Genomic DNA, 20,542 nt, shown 5'->3' on the forward strand with positions numbered 1-20,542 from the left:
ACCCGCCACAATGTGGTGTTCATGATGTGTGCCAAATGTGATGAACATGGTGTACAAAACAAATCCTTTATTGTTATTGTCAACTTGGGATGATGGTTGCATTGTCCATCTTATCGACACAATCATGACATTAATCTTAATACTGTTTTGTCTATAAGATGGATGTTGAAAGTTGCTCTCTCTATTTAACTGGGCCAGCATGCATGTATGGTATAATAATTAACTGAGCTTTGGTATAATAAGTTAAATGTAATAATCACTGCAAATGCAACCAATCAGTGCAGAGAATTTTTAGTAATCACCTATGTAAAGGATCTCGCAAGGTATAATTACATGTAGCTGTACTATGTAATAATTACAAAACAAATAATTATAAAACAATGCTAATTAATCACCTCAGGCTCGGTTAATAGGGTTGTATAAAAACAAGACGAACCAATATTCACCTTGCCTTTGGCGAATAATATTGTTAATTAAAGCAACCAGAAGATCAATGTATTATTACTGTCACTGTGGAAACGATTAAAAGTGGAAACGTAACGAGAAGTCTTGTGTTTCCTTGATGGAATGCTTGTAGAAATCTTTTAAACCATTTGTTTAACCTGCAATCTTGGACAAAACTCATTGGGAAAATGTGACAAACCAGTAGAAATGGTCATTCCCAAATTATTGGTCTGTGATAAAAGATTAAAATCTCTCCCTACGTTCCCCTTCCCCCTAATCCAATTTTGGTCAAGAAATGGCCAAAGGCTTTCACAGTATTTTGCACCACACTATCAACATTGGTATGGAGCTAGAGGAGAGGGGTGGATTGGGGGCAATAGACCTTTTTGTGAGTGCATGTCAAATGATGCATAAGCCAGAATTTTTCCTAAGAGTTTTGTCCAAGATTGTGTCTTCTGGTGTCAAGGCAATTTTAAATTCCAGCAAATTTGTTTTCTGTGATAACCATGTGCTGGTCGCTTAAATTCAGTTATTATACCCAGTGTTAAAAACTCATTTGCAAGTTAGAGGAATTTACTACATTTCAGAAACTTCCTTTGCTGTCACTTTTGTTTCAACAGATATTGGATAGTGGGACCTTTAAGAAGAAAACTGTCATATCTTGTTGCTGTGATGAAGGTACATGTGTGTTTAATTATAAGGTGCTGGGTGCTTAAGTAATTAAATCTGAGAACTTAAGACGTAAAATTGCCAATTTTTTGAGTGATGGATAACCATAAGGGAGTTTGGTAGTTTCAATACAAAGTCGTTTTGATACAAGTTGATTTGATACAAAATGAAGTCATTTTGAGACATCATCAAAGTCAGTTCAATACACGTCGAAAGCCAATTCAACTCAATCTTTATGTTCTCAACCATTTAGTCGTCTGACCATCTAAAAGCTCCAATCCCGGTAAGCCAATGAGGAATTGCTTTACTGATAAAATTATTGTTACATTTGTATCAAATGGACTTTGTTAACCCATCAAAACAACTTTAATTTTTATTGAATCAACTTGTATCGAAACAACAACCATAAACGACGGATATAAGAATAAAAATTTAGGAACGTTTGCCCACTGATGTGCCTCTGTCAACATTAAGTCTTGTACTGTAAACACTCGCAGATAAGCCGCACCCTGAATTTAGCAGCTCAAATTTTGGAAAAAAGTATTTTGAAAGAAATCAAAAGAAATCCAAAATGGAGTCTTTAGAAGTCTTTTTCATCTACTGTTCATTGAACATAAACTGATCTATTAACACTGAAATGGAAAATACTTCAAAGTCTTACCCACTATTTTAGGACTTTAATATAATGAACACCATATCTACCAACTTTGACATATGGTTGACCTTTTTCTGGTATTTGCTGACAGGAATTTCTTAATTCAACACAGTTTTTCCATAGATTTTTGCATTACAACCACAGGTAGACCACCCTGTATTAGTGGGAATGCTCTTTAAAATCTGAGCATCAGTCTTTTGTTATTTAGAGAAGAAATACACAGGAACAATAATTTAAGGTTAGGGTTAGGCTGGGACCAGCGGTTCAAACATGAAACTTAGTTACGGACTTAAATAATAAATAATTCTGTGTATATTTGACTTACATTAAGTTTTGCACATACACACAATTTTTGGTAGTCTTCTTTTTAGGAATGGCCTCCACTTGTCAAAACCATCCTTACATACCCAATGGACTTATCAGTACCAAACACACAGACCGGTATAGCGCCCAGATTACGAGAAGGAGAAGATGCTCGCATCTTGGCAACAGCCTGCTGTGAAAGTACAATCCAACCACAACAGAGACATTTTAATGAAGACAGATGCAGTGTCAGCAATGGGTCGATCACTGGTCCTGTCGAAACATTTGGCTTGAGCATTGAACCATGTAGGAAAGCAGGCTCACAGGTACGCTTGCATTACCTGTTAAGGGATAATGGAGTTATTGTAGAAAACCACATGTAGATACTTTGTTGTTATAATAATTAATATACAAGTGTCTTTTTATTAATAACTAATTTTTCAGAGTGCAATTATAATATTACCGGTATCATTATTTTGCTCCCACCAAGATACTATATTCAGTTCTTTTGTATTGGAGCAAAATGATTAGATCATTTTGTATTACTGCGTAGAAGTAAGGTTAAAAAAACAAGCAGCAGTGTTGTATTGGGTTTAAAAACGAGCGACTAGCCGAGTGTTTTTGGACCAGATAAAACATGTGCTGTGAGTTTTTTGAATGACTTCAAAAACAAGCTGGGCCTCATTAGTATTCTTAATAATTTATGAAGAATGCTATTGAAGAATGCTAATGAGGGGTGTTTTATCGGGTTTAAAGCTCTTGCATGTGACTTTTTTTTAATGTTTTGATAGGTTGTTAGGCTCAAGAATCATTAATAAATTACACATACAACATTATGTGGAAAAAGCACATGTTTAGAAAAAACAAACAATGAGATCTAACTTTAAAATGCAGTTGTATTCACTGTTGGGGTGACCAGGTTTTTTGTATGGTTTTTTGAGTAAGAAATTACCAGGAGAAGTATCTCTTTCAAGATCTTGTTCCCTCTTTTAAAATTGGCTGTCATTTCGTTGTAAGCTTTATCTTCTGTTCATTACGGAGATAATTGGTCAAATTGTAGCCAAATGTTGTGCAATTAACAAAGTAAAGCTAATGTACAATACACTCTGGCAGGCATAATAAAATTAATTATTTGCAAGAGCTCCTTGACACTTAATGTATGACCTTACTTTGATTATTATTTTATGTTTAGGCTGAAAGTTTTTTAGAGGTAAAGCTGTGGCCTTCAGACCTCACAAAAGCAGAGTTTATTGAAACAGGGTTGGTAAGATTTTAGCGCTTGGTTAGTTTTGTTATTAAATAGTTCTTCATTCAATGCCACTAGTCTGCCATGGTTAGCCAAGGTTGGTAAAACATTGGACTTCTTTTTGGACGGTCATGAATTCAGATCTGGGCGATGTCACGCAAAATGATGTAATTTCATGACACCCAAAAATAATGCCCAAAAAGAGAATAAAATATTTTCAATAACCACTTAAAACTATTGAACAACAGAAAAGAAATACAGCAAAAGCAAAGAGAAGCATGGACGGGCACAAATGGACAAGAATGAAACATTTGGGTAATCTTGAAAACGTCAGCCTGATGTTTTCCAAGTTTATGGCAAATGGCCTGGATAAAGGTTGTTTTTGCTCAGAATCATCTTGTTTGTGATGTAACAATAATTTTATCAATAAAGGAATTCCTCATTACCATTTTCGAGTTTTAAACTTGTGATTAACTAAAGATTTCCCCGAAACACCTAAAGCAAGGGCGGCACTAGAGGTGGAACAGGTTTCTGTAATCCCTCCTGCCCTGGTTGAGCATCATCTTGGTCATGGCTATGGTCGTCATTATCAACTTCATTATTTTCTGCCATTTTGAACTTGTCATTTAACAGGAGACAAGTCTAGTCAAGTTTACTTAACTCCATGACCCATGTAGAAGATGAAAACTGGAGCAAATTGAATTATTGATGAGGTGGAGTCTGTTTGGACCAACCAAGTAGAAGAACTAATCTCATGCTTGACCCAAAGCGAATACTTAAGAAGATCATTTAGCATTTAGCAAACGTCGGACTTGCTAGAAAATGGAACAAACGCATCTAAATGAGCTCGTTTCTTGCATGCTCCAGATATCGAGAAAGCTCTCTAAGGAGGAAGAAGAGTTTTTAAAAGAGAATTTGGCACTCTTATAATGACAAGCAACATGCTGCAGTTTCCTGTTTCATGTAAATGCCATGCTAAATTTCTCTAATAAAAAATATGTTGTAAACTACAAAAGAAAGATAACACTAATTAGGATTAAAAAGTATTTCTTTGTCCATGAAAAGGTGAGCTAAACACTAAAGTGATTGCATTTTGAACCAATTAGGTTTTAAAAGCTATAAAGGACGGAATAGTCTCAACAGAAGGAGATAGTGTTTCAGAGATGGGTACCGTGGATCTGGCATGAATTTCCTGATTAATGCCATCATGCACTATGGCAAGGCTGCTGCCTAAGAAAATTTTAAAGGGGCCCCTCAGAGCTAAACACTGAGAACTTGGGAGCCCAACATATGAAGTGAAAGGTGTTGCTGTGAAAAATTAAGGAGCCCAGAGCTATTCTTTGGGAGCCCCAGGCTACCGGGCTCCTGTTAGGCAACAGCCTTGTATGGAAATAGCAGATTCATTTATACATGTAGACTGCTGGTACTTCATTCTTCTTTATCCTGTTTGAATAGATGGAAAATGGAAAAGGTAGAAAAAATGGAGAAAGAAGGAATACATAACCAGGAAGATAAGTCCAGTAAGTGAATCTTGATAAACTCATTCACACTTTGATTGTCTGTACTTCCCCCATTCCTTTTTCATGAAAATGGCCAACAGTAATATTATCAAGTAAAGTTATGATCCTTGCAGTTATGGACGCAAGTTTAGCAATAGCGTAGAGAAGCCTGAAAATTCAGGACTTCGACGGGGTTTGAACCCGTGACCTCATGATACCGGTGCAATGCTCTATTGCAAAACTTGGTTATTAAAGTAACAGTGGCAAAAAACTCAAATAATATTGAAACTATGGTAATAATAATATCTTCACCAGGGCACAGTTGTTTAACAGTCAAGCAACTAAGAGTGGAGCCAACAGATGACAAGGTAACAGCTCTCAAACAGAAAGCCATGCCTTATACATTTATTTAAGCCATTAAGTTCTTTTAGTTGTCACAGCAGAGTTGCAGTTATTGTAATTTCCCTTCCCCAGTAACGATACTCTATGTGGTCTCTCTCTTCCATGAAATTCAGGTTAAAATGGTTTCAGCATAGTTTGGGTCACACTTTTATTTACTTTCTAACCCTAGAAAGCAAAGGAAGGACTCCTTTTTTGAATGGATAGATGTTCATATTGTTACCCCTTTTGTCCATAAGGGCTTCCTCATTTTATGAATAATACATAATATTTATAATAGTGCGAAGTTGAAATTAAACAAGAAGAGAAAAGAACAAGATATAGTTAAAATAAAACCATGCCCTTGTAATTGGCAAATACGTGTATCATATCTGTGGGAAGTAATGGTGAAAACAAGATTACATTGCTAAGGTTGCATAGATTAAAAAAGTATTTAAACACATTACAGTATGAGAATCAAGAGTAAATTGGCATGTACCAGTGAGAAGAAGATAATAGTGAGAGTGTGTGTGTTTCAAGAGGGCATTCTTAACAATAACCATTTCAATGGCTTAGAGTGGATAGAAAGTGATATGTTGTTCCAAACGTACAAAGGAATAATAATTGGCCAACAGAATTTCCCAATATTTGCTTGAGAAAAGGGTATGCTCAGAACTATAAGGGCAAGGTTCCCGCTTCTCAAAAAAAATTCAAATTAAATTTTATTTGCAAAGTTCAACATGGTAGTTTTTTATGGCAGTTGTGTATTGATTGTTGTTTTCTTTCAGACAAACATGAAGTTCAATTGACTTGTCTTGCTTTCAGGTCTCGTGGTTTTCAATCGATGGTGAACCATTTGAAGCTAAAGCAATCACAATAAACCTTCTTCGCCAAAAACTACACTTTTTCTTTAATCCAGACAACATAAAGGAACGTTGATCAAGTTTTCATTAATATTGATGGAAGCTTCTTTTTCTTCTCTCCAAGTGGTTTAACTGTTTTTCAAAGCTCAGAGGACTTTGATACCATGTCACTGAATGTGTAAAATGCTTGATTCAAGACATTTACAGTGCTATGCGCCTTACCGTGGCCACCCAACAAACTTCCACATTTGACAACTACGTGTAAATACATCATCTCAACAACACAAGCAACGGTGTTCAAATAACAACCCTACGAACTTTGCAAGTAGGCCTTGACTGTCAATGAAATTCGCACAACCTGATTGGCGGATAATTTGTCAAAAACTTTGTTAGGTGGCCACGGTAAGGCGTGTCGCACTATAAATGTAGTATAACCTTAGATCTGCCTGGAATCAGGTGTGACATAGCAAACAAACTCCAATTTGTTAATGTTCTATTTGAGAAACTTGGAGCAGTGTTTAACTTTTTTTTTACCTGAAAACTATGCAACTTTTTTGGGCAAACAGAGTAACTGATCGACTGTGACTGTTTTTGCCAGTGAAACTCTGGTCCTTGTTTTTGAAATAATACTGTACTGTGATCAGTGTATTTGAAATTAACGATTATACATTATTATTGTAAATCCTTTTCAAGATGAGAAAATAATGAATTAATATTGCCTTAATTTTACCGTGAAATTTCACTGGCTTAGAAATGCAAGGGTTGTTACTGTATAGGTGAAAAAATGTTTACATGTACAATAATATCAATTAAAAATGGTTTATTCATAAAATAATCAACGTTGCAAGCATTGTCATACTTGAACAACAATAAAGAAGACATAACTTGTTCTCATGCAAGTGTTTAAAAGTCTTTTAGATGTATGCAAGCATAAGTACACGGTATTGGGGTAATGGAATTGCATAGAAAAACAAGTTGTGTGGTAGCCTCCTTTGCAAACATTTTTTTCAATGCAATGAAAAAGTTTGGGGTTGGGGGAATAGGACAGACCAAAAACAGAGAGAAGCTCTAGTTCCTTTAGTTGGTGATGTTAACCACTTGTTGTTTTCCAGTTTCAAGAAGGTGGTAACACAGTCTGTTTGCTCATGAACAAAACTGAGATAGACATGTGTTTTCTGAATCTAACTCCAAGAGCTTTAGCTGTCTTCCTAATGTAAAATTGAAAACCTTGTTTGTCTTATCTTGGGGTGTGAAACCTTGTTTATGCCAGAATTATGAAGAAATTCATTTTTCACCAATGATTCAAAACAGCTTGTATTATCCCAGTGTTTTCTTCACAAGGTCATGGTCTACACAACATTGTATCTACAAAAAAGTATTTATAAATTTAATTTAATCTTTGTTATAATTCAGCATGGCTTAATCTTGGTCCTCGTTTCTTTTTTTCCTTTTTCTTTTTATTCTTTGTAAAATCTTTTTGTTTATTCTCTTCACTCAGTGATACCTGAAATTAAAACAACAAAGTATAAGGCAATAATAGTTTCACCAGTGTTACGGGTTTTTGTAGATTAACAGTCATATCAATATTTCTTTTCTGCATGCACAGTGTCACCCTCTGCTTTGTTGGAGCTGACATGATCTTTAAAATCACAGTAAAATTTCCATTACCTCTCATGTTTCATTCTTACATCTGGAAAAAAGTACACAAACACTGCCTGTGTCCAAACCCTCTACCTCCCTCCCCCCCCCCCAAAAAAAAAAAATAATAGTAATAATTTAAGATTTATTTTACAACATACACTCTCTCCAAAATAAACTGTCTAAATTATTAATTTAAAGATTTAGCCAGAAAAACTGAAAAAAGAAATGGAGCAAGTTAACCTGGCTTGAGCCTGCAATTCAATCAAAGCCTAGTACCTGGACAGCGGTCAACTTTTAAAAACTGTTGACCTTGATGAGCTCTAAACGTGAGCCCACAATATAGGCATGTGATACTGGTCAGCAGATACCTTTTTTAACAGGTGTCAATTGACCATAACATGGTCTTGCTGATGGTGCTCAGCTCCGCTACAAATTAATGGGGTTTTTCACTCCTTTTTTCACGCATGAGTCAACAGCAATGCTCACCTTCTTCTTAGCGCTTTTCCTGTATGGGTTAATGTAGTTAGGGTCCCTTGGTACAAATCTCAGTTCTTGTGCCATCTAAACAGCAAAACATAAAAGGCGAGCTCTTAACTAGTGGATTCCTTTCTTTAAGCTTGTCCCCCCCCCCCAATCTGTGGACCCCTGGTATCAATCAGTTGTGGCCTGAAACTTGGCCTGTTGAAGCTCACATACTGCGGGCAAGAATGAAGCATTATAAAATTCTCCTTCTGACGGTATTGCACGATCCATTAAGGATGTTTTTTATAAACTAATCTGTAAGTGACAGGTGGGATAGCACTTATGTGTGATGACGTCTGACTAGCTGATTTCACCATCAAGCCTTGAATTCGAGAAGTTTAGCTTGAGCAGAACCCCAAAGGAGCAAACTTGTAAAGAAAGGACACGCAAAGAGCATGTGAATAAGTTTGTGCAAAGAAAAATAATGGATGGAATAATCACGAAAATTAATAACAAAGACAGCTCAAAAACACATTTAGGTTGACACTTATTACCATAACTCTAACCAAACAGAATGATTTTTTTCATTGTCTCATTGTTGTATGTATAGTATATTTTATCACATTTTAGTGCTCGTAAAATCCTTACCTATTTTAATATTTTAACTGTTAGTACATTCATGCTAATCTCATATTTTTATGCACACTTGAAAACGACCTCAGAGGTTGAAACATCACTTCTTATTGCGGCACAGACTGGCAAACCAACAGTATAATCAACCCATTGCAACTCACCAAATTTAACAACTTGGAGTCTGCTTCATCATAGACTTGTGTTTCATTGCAAAAGCTAATGCTCCATCTAGCAAGCAGGTCCCATTCATTAGATTTGCTATAGACCTGGAAGAGCAGTGCAAGAGAAATTACAGCTTGGAGAAGGCAATCGCAGGAATAAAGAAATGCACTGTAAGTAGATAAATCTCAACCGGCAGCAACACTGGTTGGTTGATTCTAAATGTGCCAAACATCTATAGGCAGTACCACAGCTGTTGTTGTTCTCTTCATGGAAACTTTGTTCCTTTATTAATACATACCGTAATTATTTCAAAACAAAAAAAAAACCCAAACTTTTCGCTGGTTGCTACTTGATTTGAGGTGCTTTTCATCGATTAATTTTTAGCCTCACCAATAACATTACCGATAATACTACAAATTATTAACACAAACATTTTAGTCTTGTTTGGGTCCCACCTTGTATGTTATGTCAGGGAGTCGAAGAAGTATATCCCCAAATAGAGCTGTGTTCTCCAAGATATTTCCTAATGCTAGTAAGATAATACACAGTTATTAATTATTTCGATTGTGTTCATAAACAAAATGTATGGTTAAGTCATTATCGTTTTGAGACTGTGTGGCCATACTAGAGGAAACTTTGAAACAACTTCTACAACTTCATTTACAATTATTTATTTTTGAAGGGAACAAGGGCGAAATGCTACAATATATCACTGGTAATGTCAGAGCTTTCATTATGATCCTCCTACATACACTGTACTAATTGTTAAGAACCCCAACTCACAGGAAAGTTTGTAAAGCAGTAGGGTTGAACTCAGGATCATCAAAGGAAAATCCTACCAGTAATCACAGCAGGATTTGAAACTGTATGCAAATCAAACAACCTAAACACTCACCGAACCACAACAACCACGCCACAAATGTAATACTTTCATGTAGAAAAATTCATTGCAATCTTCATTAGTTTTCACCTTCTAAATCAGCCTGGTCTTTTGGGAATGCATCTCCTGGTATGTAACCAGACTCTGTTATTTTAACCCTAGCGTCTTGTAACACCTGTTAAACGAGAGGTTATTGCTTGTTAAATAAATAACCATGAAACCTCCATATCAATGACATGTCACTCCATGAATAATACTTCAGCCAAAGAATTTTCCCGCAAGACCTCAACAGTAACTTTTCCATCCTGAAAATATGCACAAGCAAGTGTAATAATTTATTGTTAATTATACAAATGTAGTTCATCAGAGACAGATGGCCCTCTCTGAACATGCCTCCAATTCTGTCAGGGCCAAATTGTTTGTACAGATACATCTAATTTCTTGTTTATACTGGTTTATATTCCCATTCTTTGTATACAGTATATAGTTTACTTGCTAATCCTGTGCTGAATTGAACAGTTAATGTACAAGTTTTATTTTGAAAATAGCTCTTTCTTGTTCACATATCCCCGATCAGTGTACCTCTCAATATTTATCCCACACCTATATATTTTAAAATTAATTAGTATTATTATTATTTATTCAGTAGTCCGGTGAGTCTAAAACACAGGTCACAGGTCAGTGTACATGTCACTGTGCCACAAAAGTGTATCCAAGCCCTAATCACTCTAAAAAAATGCTGTTTCAGGTCCAGGGGAAAGTTTTGGTTTAGTTGTTCATCAGAGGAGCAGGGACTTTCTGGTCTTGACCTGTGGAATGTGACCTGTGTTTTAGACCCGCCTTAAGTAGCTTACGAGGTTGGTTACATAAACAGTTGAGTTGCAGGACCTTGAATAACTTTTCGAGCACGATCTCTACCATTTTGTACTGTTTTGAATAGTCTGCAAGATTTAGAATACTTTCTGCTGCACTTGTCTGTGAGTAGCGCTTTTGCTTAAAAACGCTACGATCTATCAACACATAGGGTCAAGGAAACCTCAAAGGTTGGCTCAATTTAGTATCTAGCATTACCATCCATGACTCTCGATAAACAAGTGGTACAAAGAAGAACAGTTGGTTTCATTTTTCATAAGCTTATCAAAGGATACATATCATCTTTGTCGTGTCTTTGTTTGATGAATTTACTTTAGATGAGCCCTCAGAAGTGCTTCCAACGGATGGATCATTTGCTAAGACATAAGCAACAGTATAAATAACTAAAAGCGCGCCATCGAACAACGAAGGATTCATCCTTATACTCTTCGCCGACTATTACGCAAAACAAAAGATGGCCTCTCGCTCATGCACGTGGACCAGTCTCAACTCCATTCTTCAAATACATCCCCGCCCCCTCCCCCTGCATTTTATGCTTACTAGGATTAACGCTAATTCCATATTAAAAATTAACCAAGGAGTTTATTTCTCTACTCCCAAATGCTGCTCAACGCTGATATCCGGAAAAAATATTACAGTAGAAGAAGTCAATCTTGAAAAACAAAAACATGCAGAAGAAACTTTCACCAAAAAGTTGAAAACATGAAACAAAAAGTTTACGCTAATCCCGGATTAAGTTTAATAATCGGTTTTATGGGGTGGCAGGTACAAAACACAGGTCACAGGTCATTGTTTACCAATACAGAAAGTATCCTAAAAATTCAAAAAAGCGAACCTTAAGCCTTGAAACTTAATAATTAGGCCTAAGGTTAGCTTTTATGAATGTTTGTTTAGGATATTGGTAAAACAATGACCTGTGACCTGTGTTTTGTACCTGCCGTTGTGGGGGTTATTCAAGTTGTAGTAATCGCTTCAAAATGAAGATGTCAGTGGAGCTGCAGATATGTTCAATTATCCCTCGAGGAACGAAATGGAAAAAAAAAATAAATCAATAAAAAATAAGATAGAGTTGCCAGTGAAACAGAAGCTCATAACCTGGTTGAAAACATTGACCCTATTCTCATCTTGGCCTTTGACGGCCATTGACTTTTGAGATTTGCGCAAATAGATGGCCGATAAACGCCTTGAGTGTATTGCCTCGTCGTTCACATTTATTCAAGTGTGAGACTGAGAACTTTGTCTGAACCAAGTCATACAATTGCTTCCCTTTAATCAGAAAGGATTTAGGCATTAATTTGAACAATTAAATCATTCCATAAATGTTAGACAAACATTGAGAAAGTAGAACCGAATGAAAACGCTGATGACCACTGATGATATGGTTTGATCAAAACATAGTTAATAGAGGGGAAAACAAAAGATTGTGCACGGTCGTGAACTTTCCAACCTAAATATTGGCATCTTTGTTTGCTCCTTTGATGTTTATCGAGCTTCAAAACCAGTCCCCTCTCGTATGGGTTTTGCTAAAAGCAGGCCCGCGGCCCGCGACGGCCCAGCGGCCCGGCGTCCTGGAGGCCCGGTGGCCCGGAGGCCCACTCAGTTTTGTTGTCCAGCGGTAAATCCACGCCCATGCACAGCTTTGCATCGGATTTGGGCGCGCAAATAAAAGACAGTGAGTTTGAATTCGTTTACCATTTTAATAATCATTTCAATCCTTTTCGATCCTTTCTTTCGTTGCATGTTGCTAAGTGAAAAACGTCGTCATTCTCTGTTGTTTTCGTCTGTTTACAACAACAAACAGAAACAAGGATTCAAATGATTAAAATGGTAAACAAATAGGCCATTTCCGAGTTCCTATCCGCCTCCTCTTAAAAGCGAGTCTAAGTGCAAAGTTTTTGTGATGGTAATTAGTTCCACTTTACATATGAATGAAAACTAATTTTCATAAGAAAAACTTCGCACTTAGACTCGCCTTGAAGAGGAGGTAGACATGAACTCGGAAATGGCCTATTGAAACTCACCGTCGTCCATTTTGCACGCCCAAACCCGATGCAGATCTGTGCATGCGCGTGGATTTACGCTGGACAAAAAAACTGTGGAAAATCAGGACTGGGCTACCGGGCCTTCGGGCCGCCTGGCCGCTGGGCCGTGGCAGGCCGTGGGCCGCGGGCCGCTGGGCCGCGGGCCTGCTTTTAGCAAAACCCCTCTAGTCACTATGATCAAAACGAGCGCAAGATCTGGTTTTTTTTTCTATGACGTTTTGTCCATTGCGTACATCATATGAATAATTCTAAAAGCCTCCTTTGTTTAGTTGTTTTAAATTTCTCGGTTTCTCCTTGTTCAGTATATGTGGACTCCGGATTACGGTCATTCCATACGATTCCTGCAAATCCATACTCCGGATATGGAGGTATATCTATGACAAAATTCAATGATCAGTGTTTGAAATAAAATCGTTCAAATCATGAATGCATCAATCCAAAGCTGAATGGCAACAAGCCGATTCTGCACTACGATGGCCATCACGGAAAGAGGCATAACGCAGAGAAGCATAACGCAAAAAGGCATAATGCAAAGAGGAATAACGAAAAGGCCCTTTGAAGAATGGAGACTAGCTGTGTACTCCGTAAATAATTTCAGCTCTAAAAAAACGTCAACTGATTGTTCAAGGGAAAGAATATATAATCGCTTTTGAACTTTTTCTTCCTGTTTAATGCCTCTGCGTTATGGCTCTTTGCGTTATCCTTTTTGCGCTATGGCCATTTGCGTTATGCGTCTTTGCGTCATGCATTTTTGCGTGATGCCTATATTCGTTATGGCTGTTTGCGTTATGCCTTTTTGCGTAATTATGGCTGTTTGCTTCATGGGTTTTTGCGGTATGCCTCTTTCGGTGATGGCCATTTGCAGAATCGGCTTGTTGCCATTCAGCTTTGGATTGATGCATTCATGGTTTGGACGATTTTATTTCAAATACTGATCATTGAATTTTGTCATAGATATACCTGCATATCCGGAACCCAACTCATCCTCAAAATAAGCAAGCTATAACCTGCGTAGCAAGCTTTTCCATAGAAGATTTTTAATGTTTGGCCGCGCGAAAAATGGGGCGAGACAAGATGCTGGAAATCTTAATGTAGATGTTGACGTGCTTTAGAGAAAGCTTGCCGCGTATTTGGGGTCTCTAAGCTATTCCCTCAACAAAAAAGGGCCAAAAAGGCTTTTATCTTCAGGAAATATGTCTTGGTAAACTTGCCAACGAGGTTGGCCAACGAGGTTGGCAAGTCACTCATATTTCAGATCTCTTCGGAAGTTCACGCGTGCCTTTCCAAATTCAACAACACATTTGTTGCGAAGCCAGTAATTTCGCCACTAGTGAGCTTAATTGGAAATTAGAAAAATTCCCAACGGGCGTTAATAATCAAAACTGGTTCCGTTGGCTAGGACAATGAACTAATATAAGATAACAGTGAAAGAACTATTCTCTTCTGCCAAACCCCGTTGGCAAGTTTACCGGAAGACATCTACAAATACGCGGCAAGCTATCTCCAAAGCAATCGTCAACGTCTACATCATGCTTTCTTGCATCTTCCGAGATGTTGTTTTCACCTGAGGCACATTCCTTAAATTCCTCAGAATTGTGAAAGTTTAACATTCACTGTTATTGGTGGAAATAAGACAATCTAGATGACGTCAGGAACAAGACTTCCTTCCAATTAAATCAGACGGGGAAGGGAGTAGAGTGCCGGACATCAGCGACCGAGTATCTCGAGATGCGCAGAATGTATGCGCATTAACAATAGCAGGCACCGTCCTTAAATCCTCTCCGTTCTTGAGATACAAAGGGAATTGCACAGTTTCGGGACTTTCGAGAAACAGGCCCCTGGCCCTGCTCATGTAATCGGCCCCTTGGGATCAAAAAGATGAGAACAAGTTTGAAAGTCTGGAACGGCCTCATTTTGCTAAGATTTGTTTTTTTATTTTCGCATGCATCGTAAATTAAAGAAAAAGATATGTAAAACAGTAGTCTAACAGGGCAATTAACTCGTATACTTGGGGACGTCTTTAACACTAAAAATATGGTTTTCATATTACATGATACACTAAAGAAAAATTCAGTTTGTCTTTCCCTTAACTTTCACTTAACAAAACGAGCACTGTGATTGGTTGATTCTTTGTCACTTGATGCCAACGGACTGAACGGTACGGCTTTTAACGGAACCAACTCTCGGCAACTCGCACCATTACCTCCTTTAAGTCAGAGTGCATTTTGGCCTAAATCCGAACAAACTTTTACATAACTCTTGCAAAAACAATATTAACTCTAATCCTACAAAAAAAGGTTTGTTGTGTTCAGTTGATACAGGAACCCATGACCCGGAGCCTACAACTCTACTGTGTTCGTGTAACGGCGTTTTCACAGACCGATTTATTTTTAGATTGAATTTCCCGCGAATGAGACTCCCACAGGAGCCCGATGACCAATTACAAGAAATTAAGCTGACGTCATAGGGTCACCGAACCGGAACTGCCTTTGTTTTTTGACCTAATTCGCGGGAAGGGCTAGTCTAAAAATAAACCAACTTGTGAAAACGCCGTTTCACAGACGCTGTATGGAAGTTGCACGCTCCAGATGGGCTCCTGGTTGATACGAAGATCCTGATTGGTTTATAATCAATCAGAAAATGCGTTCCGAGAGCTTCGTGCCGACCCATTGTATTTGTTTTTCGACTAAATGATTACAAGAATATTTGTACAAGCCTCCTTTAATAGGCCATTTCCGAGTTCATGTCTGCCTCCTCTTCAAAGCGAGTCTAAGTGCGACGCACTCAGACTCGCTTTGAGAAGGAGGCAGACATGAACTCGGAAATGGCCTATTTGCTTGTGAATCCAAAAAAAGAGGAAGGCTGGTTGAACGATGAAGGAATATATTATTTAAATGAAACATTTCGAAAGACACTACCTTTCATTGGTAGTTTCCAAGTCTTGTTTCCGTTTCCCGATTCCACTCGCCATATTGGACGAGCTAGTGGAAGATCTAGTGGCAAAACGAGGAAGAGGAGAGAGGTGAGAGAAAGGTTTTTTCCACTTATGTATCTTACTTTTCAACGACAACAGGATGTGAGGAAAATGCTGACTTCACGGTAACATGTGATTCTGTGATTGTCCTCACCGAAAATCAGGAACTGGGAATCCGGAATCCGGAATAAGAAATTCCGAATAAGAAATCCGGAATCCGTTATAAGAACTTCAACCAAAGGCTTGCACTAATTTGCGAAACGAAACGAAACGAAATACAGAAAGAATCCTAAACATTCATTTAAGGTAACCTTAGGCCTAATTAGGCCTAAACAAAAGTTTTTAGGCCTAATGCTAGCATTGGTAAATGGTTTGTTTAGGCCTAATTGGCAACTTTCACGATAACGTCATTTGACTACAACTACCAGAATTCAGTTTGTCTTTCTTTTCTTATTTAAATTTTGAATTTCCCAGCAGAGTAAAAATCGCAATAGCTCTAATTAGCATGAGACAAGCGAAACCTGAAGGATCCTGGTTCTTGTAGTCAAATGGCGTCATCATGCAAATGTCCCATTAGGCCTACGGTTAGCTTTAATGAATGTTTAGGATAGTTTCTGTATCATTTCGTTTCGTTTCGTTTCGCAAATTAGTGTACGCCAGGTAACTTTGGTTCAAGTTCTTGTATCGGAATCCGGGGGTGCTTACCATTTAGCCAAATAATCCGGATGGAATGATTGTTGCTCAAAGGTAAGCGATTTTCCGAATTTAATTATAATGACCGACCGGATGAGAATGGCAGTTACCAATTACTACACAGCATTCTATCCCCGCGTATTTTACTAGATCTTGTGAGAAGGGGCCTGGAAACGGAAGGATTCTCGCAAATGGTAAGAGCATTTCGCGAATTCTGTTCCGAAAGGAAAAAGAGGACTACCTCTGGAGGTTGTCCACAATTTTCGAAAAATTTTCCGGAAAACTGCCTTTCCATTTGACTTCAAACCGAAATTTCCGGATTTTTGGACTAAATGGTAAGCTCCCGTGCTCACGTGATCACTAATTATGGCGGCGTCCATTTTGTACTTACCAGACGAGTGTCTTGAAAACATTGTTTCGTTTGTTGATGATCCGTTTACTTTTGGCAGCATCGCTCTGACCTGCAAGCGATTTCTTCGAATGACCGAAAACGATAGAAGAGTCATGCATACGAACCTCCTGAAGTCAAAAGCCGAATATTACATCAAGTTATGGGTCGTCAACAGTGCAAGACGACCATTTCCTGAATCGCGAGCCCTGGACGAGCCTGAATATGACGTTGATCAACTCCTTCGTGAATGTGCGACCCTCACTGCTGCAAAAAACGCAATGACTTATGATAAAGTGATGGCAGTTTGGGGGAGAAACGGGCCTGTAGCAGCTGAACTCTTTACTTGGGTAAGAGATCTCAGAAGTACTGTCTACCACTACAGCTCTATTGAAAAGCGAAATGTTACGCTGCATTTCCCGAAATCTAAAGAAAGCATGGTAATCAGCGCTTATTTGACCAGAGAAAGTACTTCGAGCTATTATCCAAGTCTTACTATAAGTTGTGGAGATTTGAGTGTTGGATCTAGTAGCTTTCCTGACCGATCAGACCCACTCGGCCCACTCGACAATTTTATCCACTGGACAAAGGAAGAAGTTGAACGAGCCACTGGGCCAATGAAACCAGTAATTAAAGTTCTCCAGAAAGAGCTAGGGGAAACCATTCCACCCCTAACACCTTATTTCTTTTTATGGTTGTGCCACTTCTTTCCAGACAAGTCAGATTTGCTAGATGACAACAGACTATGTTTTAAAGATGCTTCACGAAACATGAAGCCTACTCGTGCTTCTGTTGACATGGCAATAGCCGACTACAACAGGGAACTGCAATTGGAAGACTCCCTTCAGAAAATGTTTAGAAAATGGAAATCAACGCATAACAGAAAAAAGCTCGAAAGTGAACAATTACTGCAAAAAATACCAACAAAGATTGAAGAAATTATCCGTTTGTTATCTCTGAGATCAGAAGCAAAAGTTCTTGAACGATTGACAGAACATTATAGGTTTTACATGATTGCAAACAACTGCAAGTACTTAGAGGACCTGGATAATAAAGTTGTGTTTGACTTACTTTGGAGAACATCACTGGAAAAGAGTTCTACTTACAAGGCTCATAACGCAATTCCTATCAAGCACTTTGAGAACCAAGTCTTGTACAGGTGTATTGGGGGCAGATATATGAAGGTCTGGGGAGCAATGCATGCAGATGGTCGGCACAGATGGGAGACAATACAACTTGAGTTCACCCTTCCAGATGATAAAGTGTTAAAGCTGCAATCACAATTTACCTGGAACCTTCACATTCTGAGCCCAGTTACTGACCTTCTTCAAGAAGGTATTAATGATACTAATTGTAATTTATCTTTGACAGGGCAAGGATACTCCCAAAGGATTGACAATTTCCATACAGTTAATTATTTTCTAAGTGTCTTGGACTTTAATATAGCGTCTGACATAGCATTTCATCCTTGGGATAAGCGTGCCTTAAAATATAGGATGCCAGAGGAGGATTGGAGCAGTGATGAATGGTCATGGGAAGCCTTTCAACAGATGCAAAGAGAAGTTCACCAGTTGTAAGATATATTCATTTCTTGAAGACCAAGAAAGATGAACCAAATCCAGGGCTGTGATTGGCTACCCGAGCGGGCAAGATGGAGCTATACTGCCCGCTCTGGATTTCTCGCTTGATCCCGCGAGATGAAAGATCATTTTTGTAGTGTTTTGTCCCATATAATAAATCCTTTATTGACCAAGCTTGTTCGGTCAAGATGGCTAGATATTTGCGTGTTTATGGACCTTGACTTCATCTCGGTCCATAAGTTCAAGTTCAAGTCCAAGTTTAAGTTCAAGTTTATTTTAAAAACGTACAGATAAATTTTACAATGAACACTACACACGTAAAGCAATGCTAATCAAGGTGTGCAGTGTAATCGCGTACATGGCACTTAACTTACTAGAAACAATATTAAGACAAAATAACGCCTCACAATACACATTGAGACATTTCATAGTAGGCAGATTGAAGAAACGTTGCATAATTATTACAATATTATTAAAATAAGTAAATGAATAAAAATAATAATAAAAAGAAGGAGAAGTAAATAAGTAATAAATTCATAGAATAAAACTGAATTATAGGGGATGATAGCAATGATTACTGATTCAGTTTTGTTATCAACGAGTAGGCATCAACATAAGCATCCTCAACTCCGAGTACTGTAAGCAGAAATTTCCTAATTCGTTTTTTGAATGGCTTTTTGTGAGCGTGTGCCAGTCAGGATGAAGAGAGTTCCATAATCTTGTTTCAAAGTTTACAAAGGGCTTCAACTGTAAGCTCAGTCGCGATTCGCTAACATGATGGTTGCCTATAGCTGATGATCGTGTATTATATTTATGAATGTTAGATGAATGATTAAGTAGTTTCTGAATGTTCTTTGGTACAGAATTATTAGAGATATCATGCATAAGGGTAGATACTGTTTCAAATATATTAGAAGAGACAAACAATGGTATAGCATGGGATCTAGTATTACAAAAGAAAATAATGCAGAGGGCTCGTTTTTGAAGAACAAGAATCTTCCTTAAATCAGACTGAGCAGCTTGGCCCCAAGTAGCTGTATCGTAATAAATATGTGGAAATACGATTGATGGATAAAGTTAAAGAAGGGTGATTAATGGTGCATGGTGCCACAATCTCGCTATTAAACCAACAGTTTTGCTGATCTTAGAAGCAATCTAATCAATGTGTTGTTTCCAAGTTAAGTGCTTGTCAATTAGGACTCCAAGAAATTTAACATAGTCCTTGCTTTCAAGAGCTGTAACAGCGTTCATATTGTTATCTTGTATTTTCAAGCATATCTGATAATTACGTTTCTTTTGCATGGGCCTAAAAATTACATAGTTGGATTTCTTTGCATTAATAGTTAGTTTATTTGCATTCAGCCAGTCGCATACATTTTTCAATTCATTGTTAACTACGGCTTCTAGAGACTGCAAATTCTTGTCAGCATATAGTAAATTTGTATCTTCAGCGAAGAAGTAAAAACTGAGTTTATCAGAACAACTATAAATGTCGTTTATATAAATTAGGAAGAGTAAAGGTCCTAGAACAGAACCTTGCAGGACTCCAGTGACCGAATTCCTCCTCCACCATAGGCTTGAAGGCATCTCATCTAAATTTTGCCAAGAATTGTATGGCGATGGTGTACATCATAGTGGTTTGTACGCTGTGAAATGAGAGTGATAATCGGTTCCCAATTCTGGATTTCGGATTCACGTTTCCGGATTCCAAATTTTCCATACGCTATTGGAAGAGCTAGTGGAAGGTCTGGGGCTAGCTCTCCATTCCTCAAAAAACAGCTGACATCTTGGTATAAACACGAGGTTGTGTCAATGATTTTTGCGTGCGTGCATGATCACTAACCATGGCGGCATCCATCATATCCTTACCAGACGAGTGTCTAGAGAACATTATTTCGTTTGTTGATGATCCGTTTACTTTTGGGAGCATCGCTCTCACTTGCAAGCGATTTCTCCGATTGACCGAAAATGACGGAAGAGTCCTTCGTACGAACCTCCTGAAGTCAAAAGCCGAATATCACCTCAAGTTATGGACCAGTCGTGTCGTTAATCTTGACCAATTCTATGACGATATTTTTCTTGATGAACTCCTTCATGAATGTGCGACTCCCACTGCTTCAAAAAACGCAGTTACCTATGATAAAGTAATGGCCGTTT

The 20,542-nt window shown here is 38.0% G+C and overlaps 3 protein-coding genes across 4 annotated transcripts in view; 2 read left to right on the forward strand and 1 right to left on the reverse strand.

Moving 5' to 3' along the window:
• LOC138015197 (acylglycerol kinase, mitochondrial-like) overlaps positions 1–6,951 on the forward strand; it is a 14,773-nt gene extending 7,822 nt beyond the window's left edge. The window contains exons 10-15 of one of the 2 annotated variants that reach the window (XR_011125513.1): positions 1,065–1,122; positions 2,140–2,397; positions 3,264–3,335; positions 4,773–4,837; positions 5,132–5,184; positions 6,020–6,951. Coding sequence is in view for 1 of the 2 variants with exons in the window: in XM_068862153.1 (XP_068718254.1) it covers positions 1,065–1,122; positions 2,140–2,397; positions 3,264–3,331; positions 4,773–4,837; positions 5,132–5,184; positions 6,020–6,133 (616 nt within the window). In the remaining variant the exon portion in view is untranslated. The remainder of the gene's footprint in view (positions 1–1,064; positions 1,123–2,139; positions 2,398–3,263; positions 3,336–4,772; positions 4,838–5,131; positions 5,185–6,019) is intronic. The other variant, XM_068862153.1, reaches the window with a different exon arrangement.
• LOC138015199 (coiled-coil domain-containing protein 134-like) lies at positions 6,863–11,190 on the reverse strand. The gene is made up of 7 exons (XM_068862154.1): positions 10,984–11,190; positions 10,724–10,845; positions 9,926–10,010; positions 9,411–9,484; positions 8,955–9,059; positions 8,185–8,259; positions 6,863–7,561 (listed from the first exon to the last, which is right to left on the reverse strand). The coding sequence occupies exons 1-7, from the start codon at positions 11,123–11,125 to the stop codon at positions 7,460–7,462; spliced, it is 705 nt and encodes a 234-aa protein (XP_068718255.1). The 5' UTR covers positions 11,126–11,190; the 3' UTR covers positions 6,863–7,459.
• Positions 11,191–16,650: 5,460 nt separating this feature from the next.
• Positions 16,651–19,865, forward strand: LOC138015367 (uncharacterized). Its single transcript, XM_068862371.1, has one exon. The coding sequence runs from the start codon at positions 16,784–16,786 to the stop codon at positions 18,380–18,382; it is 1,599 nt and encodes a 532-aa protein (XP_068718472.1). The 5' UTR covers positions 16,651–16,783; the 3' UTR covers positions 18,383–19,865.
• Positions 19,866–20,542: the final 677 nt, after the last annotated feature.

The sequence above is a fragment of the Montipora capricornis genome, chromosome 9 (assembly GCF_036669925.1).
Source record: "Montipora capricornis isolate CH-2021 chromosome 9, ASM3666992v2, whole genome shotgun sequence".
NCBI classification, from domain to species: domain Eukaryota; kingdom Metazoa; phylum Cnidaria; class Anthozoa; order Scleractinia; family Acroporidae; genus Montipora; species Montipora capricornis.

What these genes read in the sequence shown, in the direction of transcription:
- LOC138015367 (XM_068862371.1), top strand. Translation starts at nt 16,784, where the DNA reads ATGGCGGCGTCCATTTTGTACTTACCAGACGAGTGTCTTGAAAACATT.
- LOC138015199 (XM_068862154.1), bottom strand. Translation starts at nt 11,125, where the DNA reads ATGAATCCTTCGTTGTTCGATGGCGCGCTTTTAGTTATTTATACTGTT. An exon ending in ACTCCAAGTTGTTAAATTTG is followed by an intron (nt 8,260 to 8,954) that starts GTGAGTTGCAAT and finishes TTTGCTGTTTAG; the next exon opens with ATGGCACAAGAACTGAGATT. An exon ending in GGAAAAGCGCTAAGAAGAAG is followed by an intron (nt 7,562 to 8,184) that starts GTGAGCATTGCT and finishes TTTTAATTTCAG; the next exon opens with GTATCACTGAGTGAAGAGAA.